Source organism: Pseudorasbora parva, chromosome 1 (assembly GCF_024679245.1).
Source record: "Pseudorasbora parva isolate DD20220531a chromosome 1, ASM2467924v1, whole genome shotgun sequence".
Classification (NCBI taxonomy): domain Eukaryota; kingdom Metazoa; phylum Chordata; class Actinopteri; order Cypriniformes; family Gobionidae; genus Pseudorasbora; species Pseudorasbora parva.
Window position 1 is genome coordinate 20,979,120 of NC_090172.1, and position 20,318 is coordinate 20,999,437.

At 36.9% G+C, this 20,318-nt stretch overlaps 1 protein-coding gene across 6 annotated transcripts in view; it reads left to right on the forward strand.

Moving 5' to 3' along the window:
* Positions 1–20,318, forward strand: part of LOC137061404 (B-cell scaffold protein with ankyrin repeats-like) — a 145,747-nt gene that overhangs the window by 75,997 nt on the left and 49,432 nt on the right. For all 6 annotated transcript variants that reach the window (XM_067432466.1, XM_067432465.1, XM_067432464.1 and 3 more), the window contains one exon: positions 9,197–9,393. In XM_067432466.1, the coding sequence (XP_067288567.1) occupies positions 9,197–9,393 (197 nt within the window). The remainder of the gene's footprint in view (positions 1–9,196; positions 9,394–20,318) is intronic.

Below are 20,318 nucleotides of genomic sequence, written 5' to 3' on the forward strand. Positions count from 1 at the left end.
ATGTATATGAATGCATTAGTGAGTGATTGCGTGTGAATTAATTCGACCTGCCAGCATCTCTCTACTAAAAGTCAAGCTCTGAGATATATATGCTAGAATTTTTCAGTTTCTAAGCTATTTTATAAATAAATCCCAGAACAGTCTGCGCTACTGAATGTTTTTTTGTGAGGCGCGATCTCCGCGTAATGTGCGATCGGCTATGTGTGTGCGTTGCAATGCAGCAGGCATTAGTTTAGTGCGATGATTAACTTATGTGTACAATAAACGTGCATTCTCCTGATCAATTTTGAGCATCCGGATGGTATAATCAGAGCTCTTGGAGTATGCATTCATTTGTCATTTTTAACTCTTGAAAACCTGAGGTTTAAGCCTGCATCATGAATTTGCTTATCTTGTTGCGGCCTCTATATGCCAGCGACTAGTCGACGTCAAGCTTAAAGCATCATGGCAGAGCATTAAAGTCGACTAGTTGATTAGTCGATTAGTTGGTGTAACCCCTACTGGACATGCTAATCAATATCTTCAGGATCATTAGAAAATCACAGGTGGGTGTGTTTGATCAGGGTTAGAGCTTAACTCTGCAGCGCATTGGCCCTCCAGGGCAATACTCGAATAGCCCTGTTGTAGACCATGTACACCCAGTCATGGAAACAGTATTCCCTGGTGGCTGTGGCCTCTTTCAGCAGGATAATGTGCCCTGCCAGAAAGCTCTATGAGGCGCCTCTACGCTTTGAAGTGGAACCTATCCGTTGAGTGGTGCTCTTCCCGCCGGGAAGACCCCCCGAAGGTGTTTGATTGGCGTCGTGCTTTCCTTCCTGCAAGATGGGGTGGAGCGAAGGCTGTCTCCCTCCAACCTCCCTCACAGCAATAGTGGCATATCACAACGCAGTTGAAGGTAAGTCCTCGGGAAAGCACAACCTAATCCTCAGGTTCCTCAGAGCCTGAATCCTCCTCGTCCAAACTCGATACCCTCTTGGGACTTGGCTCTAGTGCTCAAAGCACTTCAGAGCCCTCCCTTTGAGCCTTTGCAATCAGTAGAGCTGTTTTCCCCGGAAACAGCTAACCCTGTCAAGCTCCTCCGCCACCCCTGCTGTGTCAGTCATTGCGGCCGTCTGACGCCAGGCCTGCACCTGTATACTTGTGGAACGTGTGTGTAGGCTGGGTTCAATATGTAGCGGTTCCCACACGGCAACCCCATATGTGTATTCGTCCACTGTACCAGCTACCCTACTCGGCTAGCCCCGTGTCTTCCCCTTGACAGACCCCACTCTGTCGTCTCTGGGCGTGTTCTTTCCCCCCTGGAACCAGGTTAGAACCACCCCAGAGACTGCCATATGTTGCACTAGCCTGCTAGGTTAGTCCTTATGTGTATTAAGGCACAAAGCCTTTCCTGAAGGACGTGGCTCCGCAGTGTACCATCTTCCGAGACAGGCACACTTTCCCAGTGTTATCCAGTAGTCACACTGAGTGGGTCTTGCAGAAAGAGCAGTAACTGACCTCCCTGCTTGGAGCCCTGACTTCCGTACCATACAAGATGGTCCAGTGCGCTCAAGCAGGATTCTGGGAGGGCCAGCCTCCTGGTATTTTTGTAGGGATCCCAATTCGTCGGTCAGGTCCGACGAACGTTGAACATGACCGACTGAAAGGGAACGTCTCGGTTACGTATGTAACCCTTGTTCCCTGAAGTAGGGAACAGAGACGTATTTCCGTCAACAGGTGATCTACTATTCCACTTCCTTATTTATACCCGCACTGCGGGGCGGAGCGTGGAATGCCTGGATTGCATGCCAATCTCCATTGACTCGTTTTTACACACTCTAAGTAGATTGGTCTCTGAAATCAGATCCCAATTCGTCTGTCAGTTCTGACATACGTCTCTGTTCCCTCCTTCAGGGAACGAGGGTTATATACTAACCAAGACGTTTTGGCAGCAAAAGGGGGACCAACACAATATTAGGAAGGTGGTCATAATGTTATCCCTGAATGGTGTATGCTGTTATCATTATTAAAGGTCCACTGAAGTGCTTTGGAACGCGCTGCATTATTCAATGTGTTGACATAATTTCCCCTGAAACGGCTGCAGCTGTTAGCAGCTCCTTCCCTTTTTTGAAACAATAATGTTTCATTAATATACAGTTTGACTAGAGCCTTTCTGTTTGGTAAAGCCAGTTTCCTCTAACTGTTTATCATCATAAATTACTCCATATTGTTTTGAAATGCAGCATTCTGTGCAGAATTCAAATTGGTCTGATATGTTTTGTTGTCTGCGCCGACTCGCGCATATGATCCGCGCTGCACTCTCGTGTCTGTAGTCTAAATTTAGACCAGAGCCGTTGGTGTGTGCGCATTGATGCAGTGCGTGAAACTAACGTGAAAACTTAATTCGCCTCAACTAAAAGCATATTTACACTGAATCATGTCCTATTGCATAGATAGTGTGCTATGTGCCTTTCACCGTGTAGAAATTAGTAAATGTGTGTACAACTGACCGATTTCATCCGCAGCTTCAGCAGTGTAGGGGGTGGGCTTTAGATTATACAAAGCATTTGATTGGACAGAAGATTTGACCAGAAGGTGAAGTCTGCGATGATGTCATCAAAATTTGTAATTCGTTTGAACAAAAGTGGGAGACTGTAACTTTTGAATTCTTATATCTCCAAAATGCTAATGTTGTCATTGTTTTTGATCACACCAGCTTATTCATAACTTTAAGGCTTACATAGTCATACTAAAAGCTAAAAAACTTAAATTTTGATTTCAGTGGGCCTTTAAGGTGCAGTCACATTTACAATTGCAAAATTGTGCCAGCAAAGACATTTCAATAGAAAACTGCATGATCGGGAGTGGAAACATTCCATTGAGGATTTCTGTAAATTTGCCACAAATTTGCCTCTGGAATGATTTTCCTCTCTGGTTGATGTCACACATTCTTGTTACTTTTTAATCCTTCCCCTCCTGTATCCATTTTGGGAATGTGACCAATTTTAATCACTTAATCAATTGGATAAATCAGGTACCAACATACATGTTTTTTTACATTTAGATCACAGAATTAAAATGGGATGTGAATATATATATATATATATATATATATATATATATATATATATATATATATATATATATATATATATATATATATATATATATATATATATATATATATATATATATATATATATATATATATATATATATATATATATATTAGGGGTGTAACGATACGCGTATTCGTATTGAACCGTTCGGTACGAGGCTTTCGGTTCGGTACGCGGTACGCATTATGTACCGAACGGTTCTTGGACTAATTAATTAGATTTGGAAAATTAAAAAAGTGTGTGAAATATACTAATATGCGTTCAACAAGGTAGCCCAATAACCAAAACGACATAACAGGCAATGCCCCTGACACCGCCGAAGTGAAAGAAAAAAACAAATATGTTTTAGGCTGCTCAGTCAGGTGCTCGCTTACTCAGTAGGCTACGCGCTGAATGCTTGTGGCAAAATGGCTATTGCGTTTAACAAACCAGAAATAGAAGATCCTCCAATAACCAACAGGTCTGGTGTTTGGATGAACTTTGTATTCTTTGTAAGCTATGATGGTGTTGGCAAGAGTGATGGATTAAAAAACAACGGTTTGTCGCATTTGCTGATGGTACAGCAGCGGAAATAATTCATGTCATGTCAATCAACTCATTTACGCAGACAACAAAATGATAAAAAGGAGAAACAGCCACAAACTATCCCACAAACTATCCCGCAGCATTTAGACAGACATTTCCTACTTATTCAAATGGCAAAAGACATCACTGAGGCGAGTAGTCCATTTATAGCCGCGGATATGAGACCTTACGCCCGTTTCACACATACTCCGTCTGCAGTGCGTGTGCGGTGTGTATTTTTTTCCGTACCCATGTTAACGGATGACAGCTTTCACACTGCACGCAGATGCGGTCCGTCAGTCCGTTCCAGGGCATTAAAGCGACAGAAGATCGTTGGCATTAAAATAAACATGTACTGACGCGAAAATCTAGTAATTTCACCACAGATGCATATCATTTAAAATATACTCTTGTTTCAAAGTCAACACATGGCTTTTTTCTCAAGTAAAGCAACAAAATGACACCTTACCTGGCATTTAGGTTAAAAAATGTGCCATAATGGATAGCACTCATTCATTCTTGGAGGTGAAAAGCAAAGTTCTTTTTGACCTGCAGGATTTCTTTTAAAAGGGTGTAAAAACGAAAGAAAAGACGTCGGCTGTTTTTGAATAGACTATTGTAAGTTTCTAATTTAAAATGTTTGTGATTTAAGGCTATAATTTGTGTTTAAATGTTTTGCCACTTGTGTGAGCTAAATCTAAAGTATATAAATATGAATAAATGAATTTAATAAAATGTTGTTTAAATGTAGTAGGCTACGTAACCTGACTTCGATTAAAGAGTAAACAAAGAGAATTTGAATTCTGACGAGGCATGTTCAGTAAAAACTTTTGGATTTTAAAAAATAATGAATAAATGCTGTGTTTGTGGTATGCAACAGTGGATCAGTTGCGGACTGCAAACGCAGCATATGTGAAAGCATTACAGGGTGTGGGGCTCCTGCAACGCACACGCAACGCAACACGCACCGCACACGCACTGCAGACGGAGTATGTGTGAAACGGGCGTTACGCATCTAAAACATACCGAACTGTACCGAACCGAACCGTGACACCAGTGTATCGTATCGAACCGAACCGTGAATTTTGTGAACCGTTACACCCCTAATATATATATTATATTTGAGGTCTGCTCAAAAAGTGTTTTTTAATACACTTACTCGTTAGGTTGAAGTGATTATTTATTAAGACCATAAAGTAAACTAACCTTTGCTATTGTGTTTGATTAATGAAAGTCAAATAATTTAAATGGAGCTCCTTTAATAAGATGGGGAGCGCGGGGCACAAACTAACATGGGGTTAGTTGTAACACGCATGGCTTAACACTTTCCACACATGCCAGGATGACAAAACTTAGTGTATTAGTGTAAAAAAATTGCATCAAGATTTTATAATCTTTGGAACATATCAAACATTTATTTTACCATAGCAAAGGTAAATTTCTTAAGTTCATTTTCCATCTCTGTTTTATTTAAAATAAGAAAAATAGAATATTATTTTAATATTATATATGTTATTTAACAGTTGAGAGAGTTCTTTAATGTTGATCATCAGAAGACAAGAGTTTAATCCAGTTTAATCCAGGTTGTGCAGGTGGGGCATGTTGTGAATGTGTTACAATGATCCCCTATTGCTATTATATTATATATTTTTATTAATTTTATTGAGAACCATGAGAACAAGGTGAATAAAGACTGAGAATTATTATTATTATTATTATTATTATTATTATTATTATTATTATTATCATCATCATCATCATCATCATCATCATCATCATCATCATCATTATTATTATTATTATTATTATTATTATTATTATTATTATTGTCATTATTATTTTTGTCAAACTCAAAAAATATTTAATTCATTATTAAACAATGACATTATTGTGCCATTACAACCAGGAACAATGAATGAAAAAGTTCTGGAGAGGGATTTCATGCCTCTATGTGACGGTACCACAAGCATTCGCTTGTAAACTGAGCGAAGGCTCCTGATGGGGGTGTAGACTTGTAGGAGTGAGTCGAAGTATCTGGGTGCTGCGCTTGTCGAAGATACATATGCAAGAGTCAGAGCTTTGAATTTGATCTGCAGCAAGTGGTAGCCAATGCAGAGAGATGAAAAGAGGTGTGACATGAGCCATTTTGGGCTCATTGAAGACAAGACGTGCCGCAGCATTCTGGATCATTTGCAGTGGTTTGATTGAACAAGATGTCCAGCCAGAAGCGCATTGCAGTATAAGTCTATAAATTACCAGGGCTTGGACAAGAAGCTGTGTTGCATGCTCTGTAAGGAACGGTCTGATTTTCCTGATGTTGTGCAACGCAAACCTGCATGACCGAGCTGTCTTTGAAATGTGGTCTTTGAAGGACCGCTGGTCATCAAAGATTACTCCAAGATTTCTGGCCGACACTGAAGGGGTAATCAAAGATGAACCAAGCTGGATGGCAAAATCATGTCGTATGGTCGGATTAGTAGGGAAGACGAGCAGCTCAGTCTTTGCTAAATTGAGCTGCAGGTGATGTTTTTTCATCCATGCCAAGATTTCCGCCAGACAGCTTGAGATTCGTGCAGCTACTGTCGGATCATTTGGTTTAAATGAGAGGTAGAGGTGTGTGTCATCAGCACACAGTGATACGAGAGGCCATGTGCCTGAATGATTGGTCCCAGTGATATACACTGTAAACCCAAATTAGTAAGCAGAACTCAAAACATTTGATATAACTCGTTGCCTCAAATTTTTTAAGTTAATGAACTTAAAAATTAAATGTAAAAAAAAAATTTAAATATCTATATTACATACTGCATAAACCTTTTCATTTCAGTTAAATTAAAACATGTTATGAAATCAACTGAAAAATTTTTTGTTACAGTGACTTAAAATGTAGCTTTCCCAAGACATTTAGTTAAAAATACTTTTTAAAAAATCACAAAGAGCCACTTTTAAGTTGAATGAACTCAATATTTATTAGTATCTTTGTCTTTGTGTTTTAAATACAAGCTACTCAAACCTTTTAAAACACATGACTCAAAATCATATGAATCAAAACTAAAAAAAAATGATGTAACTCATTGCCTCAAATATTTTAAGTTCAACAAACTTGTTACACCAGTTCAGTACACCATGCTGGGTACAACCAATCAAAACTTCCCCATGGGTCCCAACATGGATTGCGGCATGAATAAATTATGCGTCTAAATTCTGACTAATTTTCTTTAATTCTTACCGTTTGCTTATACTTTTGCTGTTTTGTTTTGATGTTTTTGTAGCTTGTTTTATGTTTAGAGTTGCTCTGTTTATCAGAATTTTTTTTATTTTATTTTTGATTGTCACCATTGTAGAGATTCATACGCCGATTCTTGATGTGTGTGTGGTTCTAACTAATGCCGTAGATTTCAACTTTTAGTGCAAATAATAATTAAATAAATACATCGTTCAATTACCACAACAGTGAAGGATCTCATGGCTATTAATATTAATATTTTAAATCTATTATAAACCACTTTGACAATTAGAGCATTAGACTCTGCATGATATCAAGGATTTTGTTAATACATGATGATGTTTTCATCATCAATGAATTAAAAACACCACTTGATGACATGTTCTCTTGACTCATTGTTCCTCAACAAATGTGTCTCACAAACACAGAGCAACCAGAGAACTATTAATATTACACAGTCAAGTTTCAAGAGCCCAACTAAACCAAACACTTATCTCCATCATGGTGACTTTAAACAAAACTGTTATTTTCATTAAAACAGAAATACAGTCAATCTGGTTAGTTATAAGTTGGGTATAACATGTATATAAGTATATAATATGTATAAAATTCACATATTATTGTTAGGTTTAGTAACCTACAAATATTTACTTATCGAATTTAAGATTGCATCACAATGAAAAAGTCCTTCTTAATTTGAATCAGCAACAGACAAGGTGAAAAGGACTGCCTTTTGTAAATGTCATCCAATCAGTGAATTAGTTCTCGTTGCCAGACCGAACTCCTTGCATGGCCAATCACATTAAAGCAAGACCAAAGTGAGCTTTTTTATGAATAATTATGATTTTGAGTTCATACAACTTGAAATCTTAAGTTTATGCATTTTGTAGGTAAATAAGTTATACTAACTTATATTTTGGACTATAATAAGTTATACTAACTTATAAGATATTTTGGAGTTTTTGGACTAAACTAATAATATTTAGTCAAGATTACTTGATTTTTTTAAGTAAATACAACATTAGGGTTTACAGTGTAAATGGAGAAGAGGAGAGGTCCAAGCACTCTCCTGAGGAACCCCTGTGGTCAGTTGATGTGCTTTGGATACCGCTTCTCTCCAGGCAACCTTGAAAGACCTACCTGTGAGATAGGACTCAAACCAGTGGAGTGGAGTCCCTGTGATGCCCAGTGATGAGAGAGAGGGTGGACAGAAGAATCTGATAATTCACAGTGTCAAAGGCAGCAGATAGATCAAGGAGGATGAGGACTGATGATTGGATGCAGCTTTTGGCATCCGCAGGGCTTCAGTAACTGACAATAATGCCGTCTCAGTTGAGTGGCCCTTTTTGAAATCTGACTGGTTTACGACCAGTTGATTAGACTGTGAGAGGAAAGATGAGAACTTGTTGAAAACAACTCTTTCAAGTGTTTCTCTATGAATGGTAGGAGAGAAACAGGTCTGTAGTTCTCTACAAGTGATGTGTCTAATGTTTTACCCAAGCCTGCTTGAATGTGGTGGGGAAAATGACGGTGCAGAGAGATGTATTGATGATGTGTGTTAGTGCTGGTAAGAGTGTAGGGGAGAAGGCTTGTAGAAGATGTGAGGGGATGGGATCTAGAGGGCAGGTCATGGGATGGCTGGAGAGGGGAAGTTTAGATACTTCAGCCTCAGTGAGTGTAGAGAAGGAGGAGAGAAAATGTTTGGCTGTGGATGTGGCCGATTTGAAATTGTGTGTGTGTGAAGGTGGGAACTGACTGCTGATGATTGTAGTTGAAAAGTTCTGAAAAGTGTGCGTGTCTGAGGTGCAGTTGATTTTGTTGTTGAAATATGAGGATTTAGCTGTATGGATATCATGTGAGAAGAAAAAAAAAAGCAGAGATAGATACTTCCTCAGGTCAGATGGGTCGTTTTTATTTGCGCCATTTTCTCTCTGCTGCTCTAAGTTTGGTCCGGTGTTCACAAAGAACATCAGTTAACTAAGGGTTAGAGGGAGTAGAGCGATTTTATCAGATATGTCTTGATTATATCAGATAACATTTTAAGCTGCCATTTGCTTATGTTACAATGTGCCCCTCACATGTTACAATGTACCCAAACTATGGGGCATGTTGTCACATTTTACTTCCATTCTTTAAGGGGGAAAACAAGAAAAAAGTATACTTTGAATTATGAAACAAAACCACATAATTGTACTAGACATATGTGTAATTAGTCTGAGTAAATAAAACCAGTCAAATGAAATATTACAACATTAAGCATATTTGTTTGGTTACCCGACAAAACTGTGTTTATTTTATTCCCCCCCAGAGTGTAGTTCCGACGACATTCCTACTCTCCTGCATTTTGCTGCCAAGCATGGATTGCAAGATCTTGCCAGTGCTCTGCTGCAGTGTCCTGGATCCCGGCAGGCCCTAAAGGTCGCCAGCAGTCATGGATATACACCACTGGATCTTGCTCATGTACATGGACACAACAAGCTCTACATCCTCCTACAGGAGTCATTGGTGAGTAAAACTGATGAAACATAGTTATTACAAAAGATCTTCTACATTTTTTAACCTGCTACAGAGGTCATGTCTGCAGATGCACAGGAAATTTCTTCCACATTATAAAGTATTAGTCATCTAAGCAGAAAAAGAAAACTTGCTTGTTAGAAGCACCTCTAGAAAGCAACTATATTGCTGCAGCCATTATTACACAACCACAAAGTAAAGTAAAGAAGCCAAGATTAGACTTTATATCAAGAACCAACACTCTTAACCCTCAAGTTCAGTGAGCTTGATTTTAATGCTTTTTGTTTTAGGTCCCATGCATAGACTAATTATTATTAAAAAATAATAATAATAATTTCAAAATTAGCATCAAATTCTCCATCAAATTCTTCTGACCTGATGAAGCTTGAAGATTTATCACAAAGTATAAATGCACTTTTCAGAAAAGCAATGTTTATCCAATATAGTAACATGGTTTGTATTGGTTTGGGTTCAGTTCAGTTCGACCACAGCAAGACACATTGTTTAAAAAAAAAAAAAAAAAACTAATACTCAGTGGTGGGGTGCAGGGACATAATGGCCTTCTCTGCTGGCTCTGTCAAAAGCAAAACTATATGTATTTTTTATTTAAATTAAATGAATGTGTGTCTGAACATGTCTAAATGCAATTATTGTCTATTTCAGTATGTTAGAAATTATAATTCCAGAAATAATGTGGTTAATGATGATGTCACTACATGTACTCCACTCCTTCTCCGTTCGTCTCGGGTAAATAATGAGTCTTATAGCTGAGCGGCGTTCAGGTGTTTTGGGGGCGTGGCTTTGGAAAGAGCCCAGAAGGGAGAAGGTGGAGTGAATATAAATAATGAGCTGTCTTTAAAACAGTCGTGAGAGGTCTACAGACACTCATTTGTTATACTTTCTTTTTCAGAGTACCTACATTTTAATTATGTATTGATATATAAAGAAAGTTTAAACAAATTTGGAAAAAAAAAAATGTTTCAACCAATTCTTACCTACCCTACCTTTAATAGTTAGTAGCATTTAAGTTTAGATATTGGGTAGGATTAAGAGATGTAGAATAAGGTCATGCAGAATAAGGCATTAATATGTGCTTTATAAGTACTAATAAACAGCCAATATCCTAGTAATATGAATGCTAATAAGCAACTAGTTAAAAATTGAACCTTAAAATAAAGTGTTACAAAAACGTATGCTTCTGTAGCAGCTTCCCGATGATAATCTGACCCTCCTTGTCCACTGTTACACACTGCTGGTTGTAAGACACCTGAAAAGCATATTAATGGCCACTGACTGAACACTGATGAACTTCATGAACTTGAAGCTTAGGGAAATGCATGAAAACAAAAACATAACATGGGTTCATGTCAGCAGGTGAACCTTTAAACTTATTTAAAAATTAAAATAGAAGACTTCTTTAAAAGTAAAATAGAAGACTCCTGAACTTCTTTAAAAGTAAAATAGTAGTTTTTAAAAGTAAAATAGAAGACTTCTTTAAAAGTAAAATAGAAGACTCCTGAAATATTAGATTATATTTACAGTTTGTTCCTCTTTCCATTCCACTTTACCATTCAAGATGATAACATATTACTGAATTTATAAATACAGAATAATTAAATTTCACTTCTAATTTTCTTCTTCTTCTTCTTCTTCTTCTTCTTCTTCTTCTTCTTCTTCTTCTTCTTCTTCTTCTTCTTCTTCTTCTTCTTTTTCTTCTTCTTCTTCTTCTTCTTCTTCTTCTTCTTCTTCTTCTTCTTCTTCTTCTTTTCATTGTAATGCTAATAAGCAGAATGCTTAGTCATGTTTAACCCTACATGACTAAGATGAAAGCAAGAAGGAGTGTGTTGCATGGAGCATTTCATTTCTAATGACAAAATCCTCATTCAGTATGGATTCATATGTATGAATCCATTAGCTGAACCGATAGGAAGCCGTTTTTACTGCCTGGCTCTCTTAATACATAATCCCATTAAAATGTACAAGACAACAATCTATTAGTTGCACAGCACATTTACAGGCAAATCCACCATGGCTGCCATGTTATTGAGATGATCATTGTCTAAAGCACAGTGATGTTTCTAAATCCCTTCTCATTCAATAATAGGTGTTAAACTCAAAATCCTAGTGACAAGTGATGGTAAAAAATAATGAGGAATTAGGTTTGTGCTGCTGTAGATGCTTAGAAGCAATAGAAACATATATGTCACAAATGGCTGTTTCACAAATGGCTGGATAATTATTTTGATATCTACTTCTGACAGTTAACTTCTGTTAAAAATCTGGTTACTTAAGGTTTTATGTGAACCTGGCTTTTTTATTTAGATTTTTTTTACATAAATGCAGTTCTCAAGATGTTCTAAATTGCATATTTGTATCACACTAAAGTTAAAAAAGTTGGTAAGACCAGTAAGATTTTGTATTAATAACAATAATGATACTTTTTTTCAGCAATGATGCTTTTGATCAAAAGTCTCCACCAAATATTCAGCAGCACAATATGAAATATAAGAAATATATCTTTAAATTAGTGACTTTTTATATAATGAGTGTTGTGTCACACTTTTTATATAATAAGTGTCACCATCTTGTTTAATTAACTCTTATTTTGAAAATATTTTTTTCTCATTGTTCCTGTGTTGTGTATTCCTGTGTTTTGTTTATCATTTGTTTTCATTGCCTTCCTTTTTACGCCCATTTGTTACCATAGTTATTAATATCCTTCACCTGTCCCCGATTAGCCCTTGTGATCCCTGTGTATGTATACCCCTGTTTGAGTTGTGATTTGTTGGTTATTGTTCCTGTGCCTGTGTGGTCTAAGTTGTTGTGGCCTCCTTTTTTCTGTTTTGATTATGTTCCTGATTCCCTTGTCTGGATCATAGTTCTGTTCCAGGACTGGACTATTTGTGTTTCTGCCCTTCTTCTTCTTCTTCTTCTTCTTCTTCTTCTTCTTCTTCTTCTTCTTCTTCTTCTTCTTCTTCTTCTTCTTCTTCTTCTTCTTCTTCTTCTTCTTCTTCTTCTTCTTCTTCTTCTTCTTCTTCTTCTTCTTCTTCTTCTTAAATTTATCCTCCCTTTATAATTGTCCTTTGCATTATTCAAACAATAAAACATATTAATATTCATATTTAATGAATTTATCAATAGAGGTTAATCATTTAGGAGAAAACGGAAAAAAAAAAATCTAGAGGGTTGATTGCTAATTTGCTATCAAGGTTTGTAACATAGTAATGTCAAAGAGAAATGGCTTCTTTCTGGATTTCCCATTATTCTTTACCCATGTAATTAAACTTGTTTTGCCTTTGCAAACAGCACAGCAGCCATTAAGACAGCAAACTTATTAAAAAAGTATTTCTGCTTTAATTGAGTTCTATACCCTTGCCCTCTCTTTCTATCCTCATCAGTGTTCTGCCTCTAGACTTATAAAACATGCCAAGAGCTGGCTGAGTGAGTGTGTAGACAGTGTGCTATATACTGTTCAGAGATGAGCAATTAGTCGTGTAATCCACTTGTAAAAACAAGCTATTAATCATGCTGTTTTCAGATTGTCAGATTTGTTTGATAAAGAATTTATGTTTAGGTTTATTGCAAGATTCAATAATTTGTTGGTCATTTAACGTGGCATCAAACTTCTCTATTAAAAGAACCTATTGTCAATGTTGATATAAATTAATTTTAAATTGTGTAAAATTAGCAAAAGTTACAGACCAGTGGATCTGATCTGTGCTGCCTTTCTCAGATAACGTTGTCTCTTAGCGTGCTACGAAGACTTTAAAGGTATAACTTAACTAAAGGAATAACATTTCTTGTTGTGTTCCCCAAACTATACCTTAGGAGGTTGCTTAAGTTATTCCTTTTAAGTGCAGCGTTAGCAGGTGCTGTTCGAGGTGGCGGTGCTGATTTGCTGATTTATCAATGGTTTAAAAATCGATTAATCATTCCATGCAGGGGCTGTTTATAACTGCGTTTTATGAGAAAGCGGTGTTCTTTATAATAAAAGCACCTCCATCTACCTCACCTTCAAATAGTTGAAATTGCATTTATCAGGACTCGTGAGATCTTTTAATATAATCCAAACTAAATACAACCATGGATATTTTATAAAATTTTGAAATGATTGTGCAAACCCACAACCTCTCATGAATTAACCTACTACACTAACTATGACTTACATACTACACAACTATGATATATATATATTAACCCTTCATTTACTCCACAAGCAGGGTTAATTGCCCGCATCACATTATTGGTTATTGGATGACCTACTCAATAAAGGGGCAACATGCGAAACATAATCACCAGCTACTATCGCAGAGAAAAGAGAAAGAGAAGAGCGAATTTCAGCTGAATTTTGGGGGATGAGTTCCGTCGGATTTGTCTTGACAAAGTCGGACCAACAATTTGCTACCGGGGTAGGCAACATTTATTTTGAAATGCAGCTTCTAACATTGTAGCAATGGGACTCAAGTTTTCATCGATGAAATACAGTATAGTGCACTGCACATACACTAATTGGATCCGTGGACAGCGCTGTCTTTGATTTAGCACAACTATTCGCTGTATTGCTGCTATAGTTTGACCAAACTCCCCTCCACAATCATTTGCTTTAAAAAGACTCCATAATGGTTTGCCAGCTGATGTAGCCTATACCTTTGGATAATATAAATAAAAAGCTAACAACCTTTAGTGTAATGACAATTGTATTATTTGCATGAAAACACTTAAATTAGCAGAATAATATAGACAGAGATGTAAATAAACAGTGGTGGCCACTGTCAGCAGTGATAAGGTATAGCTAAGGGTGCGTTCACACTTGTAGTTTGGTAAGTTTGGTTCGTTTGGTCCGGACCAAAAAACAAAAACAAAACATATAGTCCTGGTCCGCTTAGCGTTCAGACTGGCATTTTTAACAGCAAACCTAGAGTTACTGAAGCAAAGGCATAGGGAGACGGTCACAACCTGATTGGTCGGCTTATATGACGTAGGAGCTCGCTTACCGAACATTCAAAACAATGCTGTGTGCTGGATTAAACGCGATCATTTTATGCGTGTACATATGGCATTATTTTTACAAGCTGAGAACTCATGAAGAGCTCATGAAATGTTCAAAACACTCAAAACAACGCTGTGTGCTGGATTAAACGTGGTCATTTTATGCATGTGGCATTATTTTTACTCGCTGAGAGCTCATAAAATGTTCAAAACATTTAAAACAGCAGCAGGATTTCCGGGCGTCTCTTATGCAAAAGAGACGACCCTTCTGGTGTCTGTCCCTGCTAATAATGGGCAACACAGGTCCTTTGATGAGAAGAACCAGGTATGCTTTTTGTGCGTTTTTTCTAGCATTTTCGAAACATGCTCGTCGGACCAAATATTGATAAGGCACTTCCTCGTTGCTCCACGTTTGGCCTCTAACGTTAACGTTACTCATTTTGGATACACGATCTTTCCGCGTCCTCAAATCAGCTGACTATGCGTCCCATCTTGACATTACGTCCTGTTTTTGGTCCGTTTACATGTCTTTGGTCCGTGTTGCATTCATATATCAATCGAACCCCACCAGAGTTCGTTTGGAAGCGGACCGAGACCCATCTTTTTAGCAGTCTCGGTCCGCTTGTTTGGTGCGCACCAGGGTTCAGATGGCAGCGTTCACATATGTTCAAATGAACCGCACTAACCGAGCAATCGCACCAGGGTTCGTTTTAATCGAACCAAACATGACAAGTGTGAACGCACCCTAAGAGTGCTCCAGAAAGTATGACTTACAGAAGGTGTACTTAACTAAGATCATTTTTGGGAACACGTATTAATGTTAAGATACACCTTAAGGTATAACTTAAGAATGATGTAGTTTTAAGAAGATTTCGGGAAATCCAACCTTGGCCTTTTCTGATTAGATTGCAAAAAGCAAAGGAAAAATGAAAATAATAAACAACTACAGATATAGGGTCAGAATTACTAAACAGGGCAAATAAGCATGAGACTTCAATCCCATAATGCACAGATGTGTGTAAAAAAATTATGCGGGTGATCTACTGACAATGTGCAAATTAAAGAACACTGACACACATCCAGCTCATTTCCATAATGACCAACGCAATCTACTAAGTGTATCATAAATTAGCAAAGGGTTACAAACATGCAAAGCCTTGATAACCAGGTGCTGGTAATCTACAAACAAACAAAAAATGAGCCATTTGTACATTACGCTGACTAAAAACTTTTTTTATGAATTCTGGTCATTTATTTACAATACTATGGCATTTTGGGGGCCTGAAAATGCAAGCTTTTGAAAAAAAAAAAAAAAGTGCAAGTTTGTGAAAACGAATCCGCTGTAGTAAAAAAACTGGACATAGCTATGTATTAAACGACTGAGGATTATACACTACTAGACTTTCAAATAATTTTGAACAAACTCACATCTGGTGTCTAGGAGATGCATAATTTCCATGAGATGACCGTAATAGAAAATAAATTAAAATTAAAATGACCCATGGATTTGGATGGGTAGATGTGGTCAGCATGGACTGTACAGATTACATAGGGGGTTAGAGGTGAATGGCATAGCCAGTTGTTTTATCTACGTTGTTACTGTCCATCAATATACTAATCCATTATCAGTTATATTCATATTTAATTAATATAATCAGTCATTCGCAGCTATTGACATTCAGGCTATTTATCAACTAAGGCCGGACAAGTGTTAATATTAAGCTCTGATAATGAACATAAAAATGAATGAATCAAGATTTATCTCAGAATGTTGTTTGCTAAATATTTCACGACGGAGCTAAAAGTATAATTACGTGGTTGGTTTAGCTCTGATGCGATTGCAGTTGTCTCCATTCTTTCTCGAGCTTTGTGACTTTGCTCCCTTGATTTATTTTTAATTGGCTTTAATTGATCCCTTTTTTTAATTGGCTGGTTAGCATATATGTGTACTGTAATGTGCTGTATTCAGTTGCAACGCGTCATGCAATATGCTGTAATATGCAATAGTCTGTGCCCATCATACATTATGCTATTTTCTGTGAAGTCTGTCAACTCTGACTGCCCAAAATCTGCAACCTTGACGACTCATCCAGACTGCAAATTGGGGCAAAAATATGAGCAAAAGTTTTTATTCCAGCTTTAAGTCAGCATCATGCGGTAGAAGGAAGGAGTTGGAGAAGGTCACAGTTACCCTTGTCAGTTATAGTAGGCAAATAATTTCCTATTCTTTTGAAGGCTAAAAATTCCATATTGCAGCCTTGTAGCCTTTAACAATAACTGTAAGTACTTTGCATTATTAATAAATAATAAAGCCTCTGCTAGTTTCCTTGTTCAAACTGTATACTATTAATTATGACATTATCTCAAGCAAATCTAAGAGACACGAAAGGTCATTGTGCTCTGGTTCTATTGTGAGCCAACTCCATTTGGTATGCAATCTTATTTCAACTCATAATCATAAAGTTGTCATTGCCTCTGTTATGGAAAAGGCTGAATCATGTCTGGACATTAAGACTTTAGAATGCTGTTAAATGACAGATGTTACAACACAAACAGAGGTATGCAGAGGTATGGCCCAAATTAACTCTCATGATTATAATACTATACCTCGTGTTAATAGAGAGGAGGCAGTGAGAGTCTAGCATGATCAAACACTTTATAAATGAATGAAATTGAAACTTTGGGAATTAGTCTACCTAGCCACAAGTCAGTAGGCATGCCAACAAAGTATATTTAAATGTCTCCAGGTTGGCATCTGATCAGCATTTATGGCTGAGAAATTGATTTAATAAAGTGTAATGACAACTGAGCATGGAAGCTATTCTGATGACTGATGCTGGGAAACTGTGGGTGTATCTATCATTATAACTGTAGGGGGGACCCAGAAATTTCCATCACTTTCAAAAGATCCATGTTTTAATATGTCACCTCTAATTTCATATTGCTTCTACACCGCTGTGTGAGAATGTGAGGGTGAGCCAGGAGAACTTCACCAGAACTTAACAATTATTTTCTTTTGTATATAGTCTTAAAATGGTTTAGTCTTAAAATTTTCTTTCCCCCATTATCACTTTTTTATCCTATTCTTACGCAAATTAGCTCAGATGATCATTGTGCAGGGCCGCATAGATATGACTGAAAGTAATTCAGATATTCCTTTTTGTTCAAAAGAAATAATAATAATAATAATAATAATAATAATAATAATAATAATAATAATAATAATAATAATAATAATAATAATAAATGCAAACCCCATTTTCTCCAGAATGACTGTACAGCCGAATCAAATTTTGTTGCAATATTTTCCTGATTAACACTGTGAAGCTGCTTTGAAACAATCGTCATTGTAAAAGCGCTATATAAACAAAGTTGACTTGACTTGACTTAATTAACAGGCACAGGTGACAGGGAAGCTATCAAACAAACACATGGGTAAACGAATAGAACACAATGAAAACTAATCTACTCAGACATGAACTGAACAGAGAAACAGTTCAAAACGACGCTATCTCATGACCAATTCGTATGTATTATACGAGGTGGCTAATTTGTACAAATTTGTACAACCTCACTCTAATTATGGGGCATGTTTCAACCAAACCAGGAAAGACCTCAAATGAATAGACCTACAATCAAATTTTCTACAACCTACAATCACTCCTCTATGGATCAAGTCCAGACCGAACTGCCTGAGCTCAAATGTTGTGGGCGGGGCTGAGTTCGGCTGGCATCCAGGCTAATGAATTTGGTAACTCGACAAATATATATGGTTTAGCAAAAAACTTTCAAACTCATGCAAGTGAGGTTGTACAAATTCATATGAATTAGCCACCTCGTAAAATATAACTCTAAACAAGATTGAATAAGCTAACACAAAACATGATGAAGTAATCTAGTATAGGTTACTTTACTTTTTCTCTGGGGACTGATGAAAGAGGTTCAAATTTTAATTTCCATGTAATTGATATGTTTCACTTTAATTATGAAACTGTAGTTTCTTAGTAGTTCTCTGTGAGGTATGAAAATAGTGGTTAATATTTAGCTAATACATAAAGCTACACTGTGTAACTTTTTTAGTTTATACTTAGCTAAAAACACTTAGTTCTTTGAAAAATATATAACATGTGTTTATTATTGTATATTTACTTCTTTCAAGTAATAAAGTATTCTCCTAAGTTTATAATATGCCATTGGAAATACATACAGGTGAGGGGTTTGAATGCCGATCGCCATGTTGCCCCTCCATCTTGAAAGTACATTAGTCAAAGAGACACACCAGTGAATTCAAGCTTCGCCTTTTGCATTTTAACACTCGATGGCACTGTGTCAAATGTGAAGAGGGGGATTGCCATGTTAATCTTGAAAAATCAGCCACCATAGGAGTTCAAACGAAATCGGAATTGAGAGGAAAAGAAACTAATATTCACGGGATGATCATATACCTTTTCACTGCTAGATGGGGGAAAATATCAATCACACAGTGTAGCTTTAAAGGTGTCATGAACTGGGTTTCAGTTTTTTTATACTGTTGTCTGAGATCAACTTATGACATTTACATGGGTTTTTACATTCAAAAACATCATAACTAATAAGTAATAGGCTATTTTCTACACTGGTTTTAAGGCTCTCTCCAAAACGCTGTGCTTTGATGGTTGTGCCCGCACTGGAGACATGGAAGTTAACGCCAATGGCTAGGATTGAAGAAGATTTGCATATTTTGCATACCTTCTGCTCCCGTCAGTTCACTGGAGGGCTTGTTATGAAAGCGGCAACCGGAAAAATTCTCTGACAGGGCTTTCAAAATGTATTTATCAAACAAACACAATGATGTATCTCTTAGGAATTATATTATATATATTATATTATATATTATATAATTATATTTATATTATAATAAGATTATATGACCGATCTGATCTGTTCTGATCCTAAATCACAATGAACCAACATATAAGGGATTCTCCAGCCTGTGACAGCATGCTATATGTTCTTTTAGACACGTACACATAATCAATAAAATTTATAACAATGCAATATTATCACATATAAATAACATGTTTTAGTCACATGAGTGTATTGCACAATTCCTGTCAGATCCAATAAAAAAGGCACAGAATTGAATTTTAACTCTTTCCCCGCCAGCGTTTTTAAAAAAGGTGGCCAGCCACCACCAGGGTTTTTGACAATTTTCACCAAAATTGAATAGCCCATAGAATATTTTGTTAAATGAATATGAGCATGCAATATATAAAAATAAAGAGCTAACTCTCTTCTTTTAAACAAAAAAAAAAACGTTTTATTCTAGCTTCATCCATTCCTTTTTTATCAACACTTGAATATGGGTAGGTTTCATAAAAAAGCAACATTTTGAACAAAAAGCTGAGAAAATCAAATTTTTTGTGAAAAACTGTTTCCAGATCAGAGCGATGATCAAACATAGATGGAGTAGATCGAGTCCATCAACACCCCTAATGCTTACACAGTCCTGTAGCTCATCCTGGGTCCACATTTCATTCAGTAACATTAGGCAGTTTTGATTAATATGCATATGATTACATGCGATCGCTCGTTTCACTGCGTCTTCCTCACGTGTGTTTTGATCAGGAGATTCAGTACTCATTCAGAAGATGCGCAATAGCGCCCCCTAGCGCCCGACAGTGAAAACACGGAAACCCGGAAAATTCCGTTATTGGCCTGGAAGCGTTTTCTCACAAATAACGGAAATTTCCGTGTTTGGCGGAGAAAGAGTTAAATATGTCTGCAAATCCATTGTTAACCTGTGTCTTATTTAAAAACGATTATCTTGCTATCTTATGCATGTTTATTGCTCGTTTAGCTGCACGAGTAAGTGAGCGGGGCTACAGAAGCAGGGTACACATCTCTCTGTAGAGGTGGTACTTCCATTGATTAGGTGTCTATAAAAG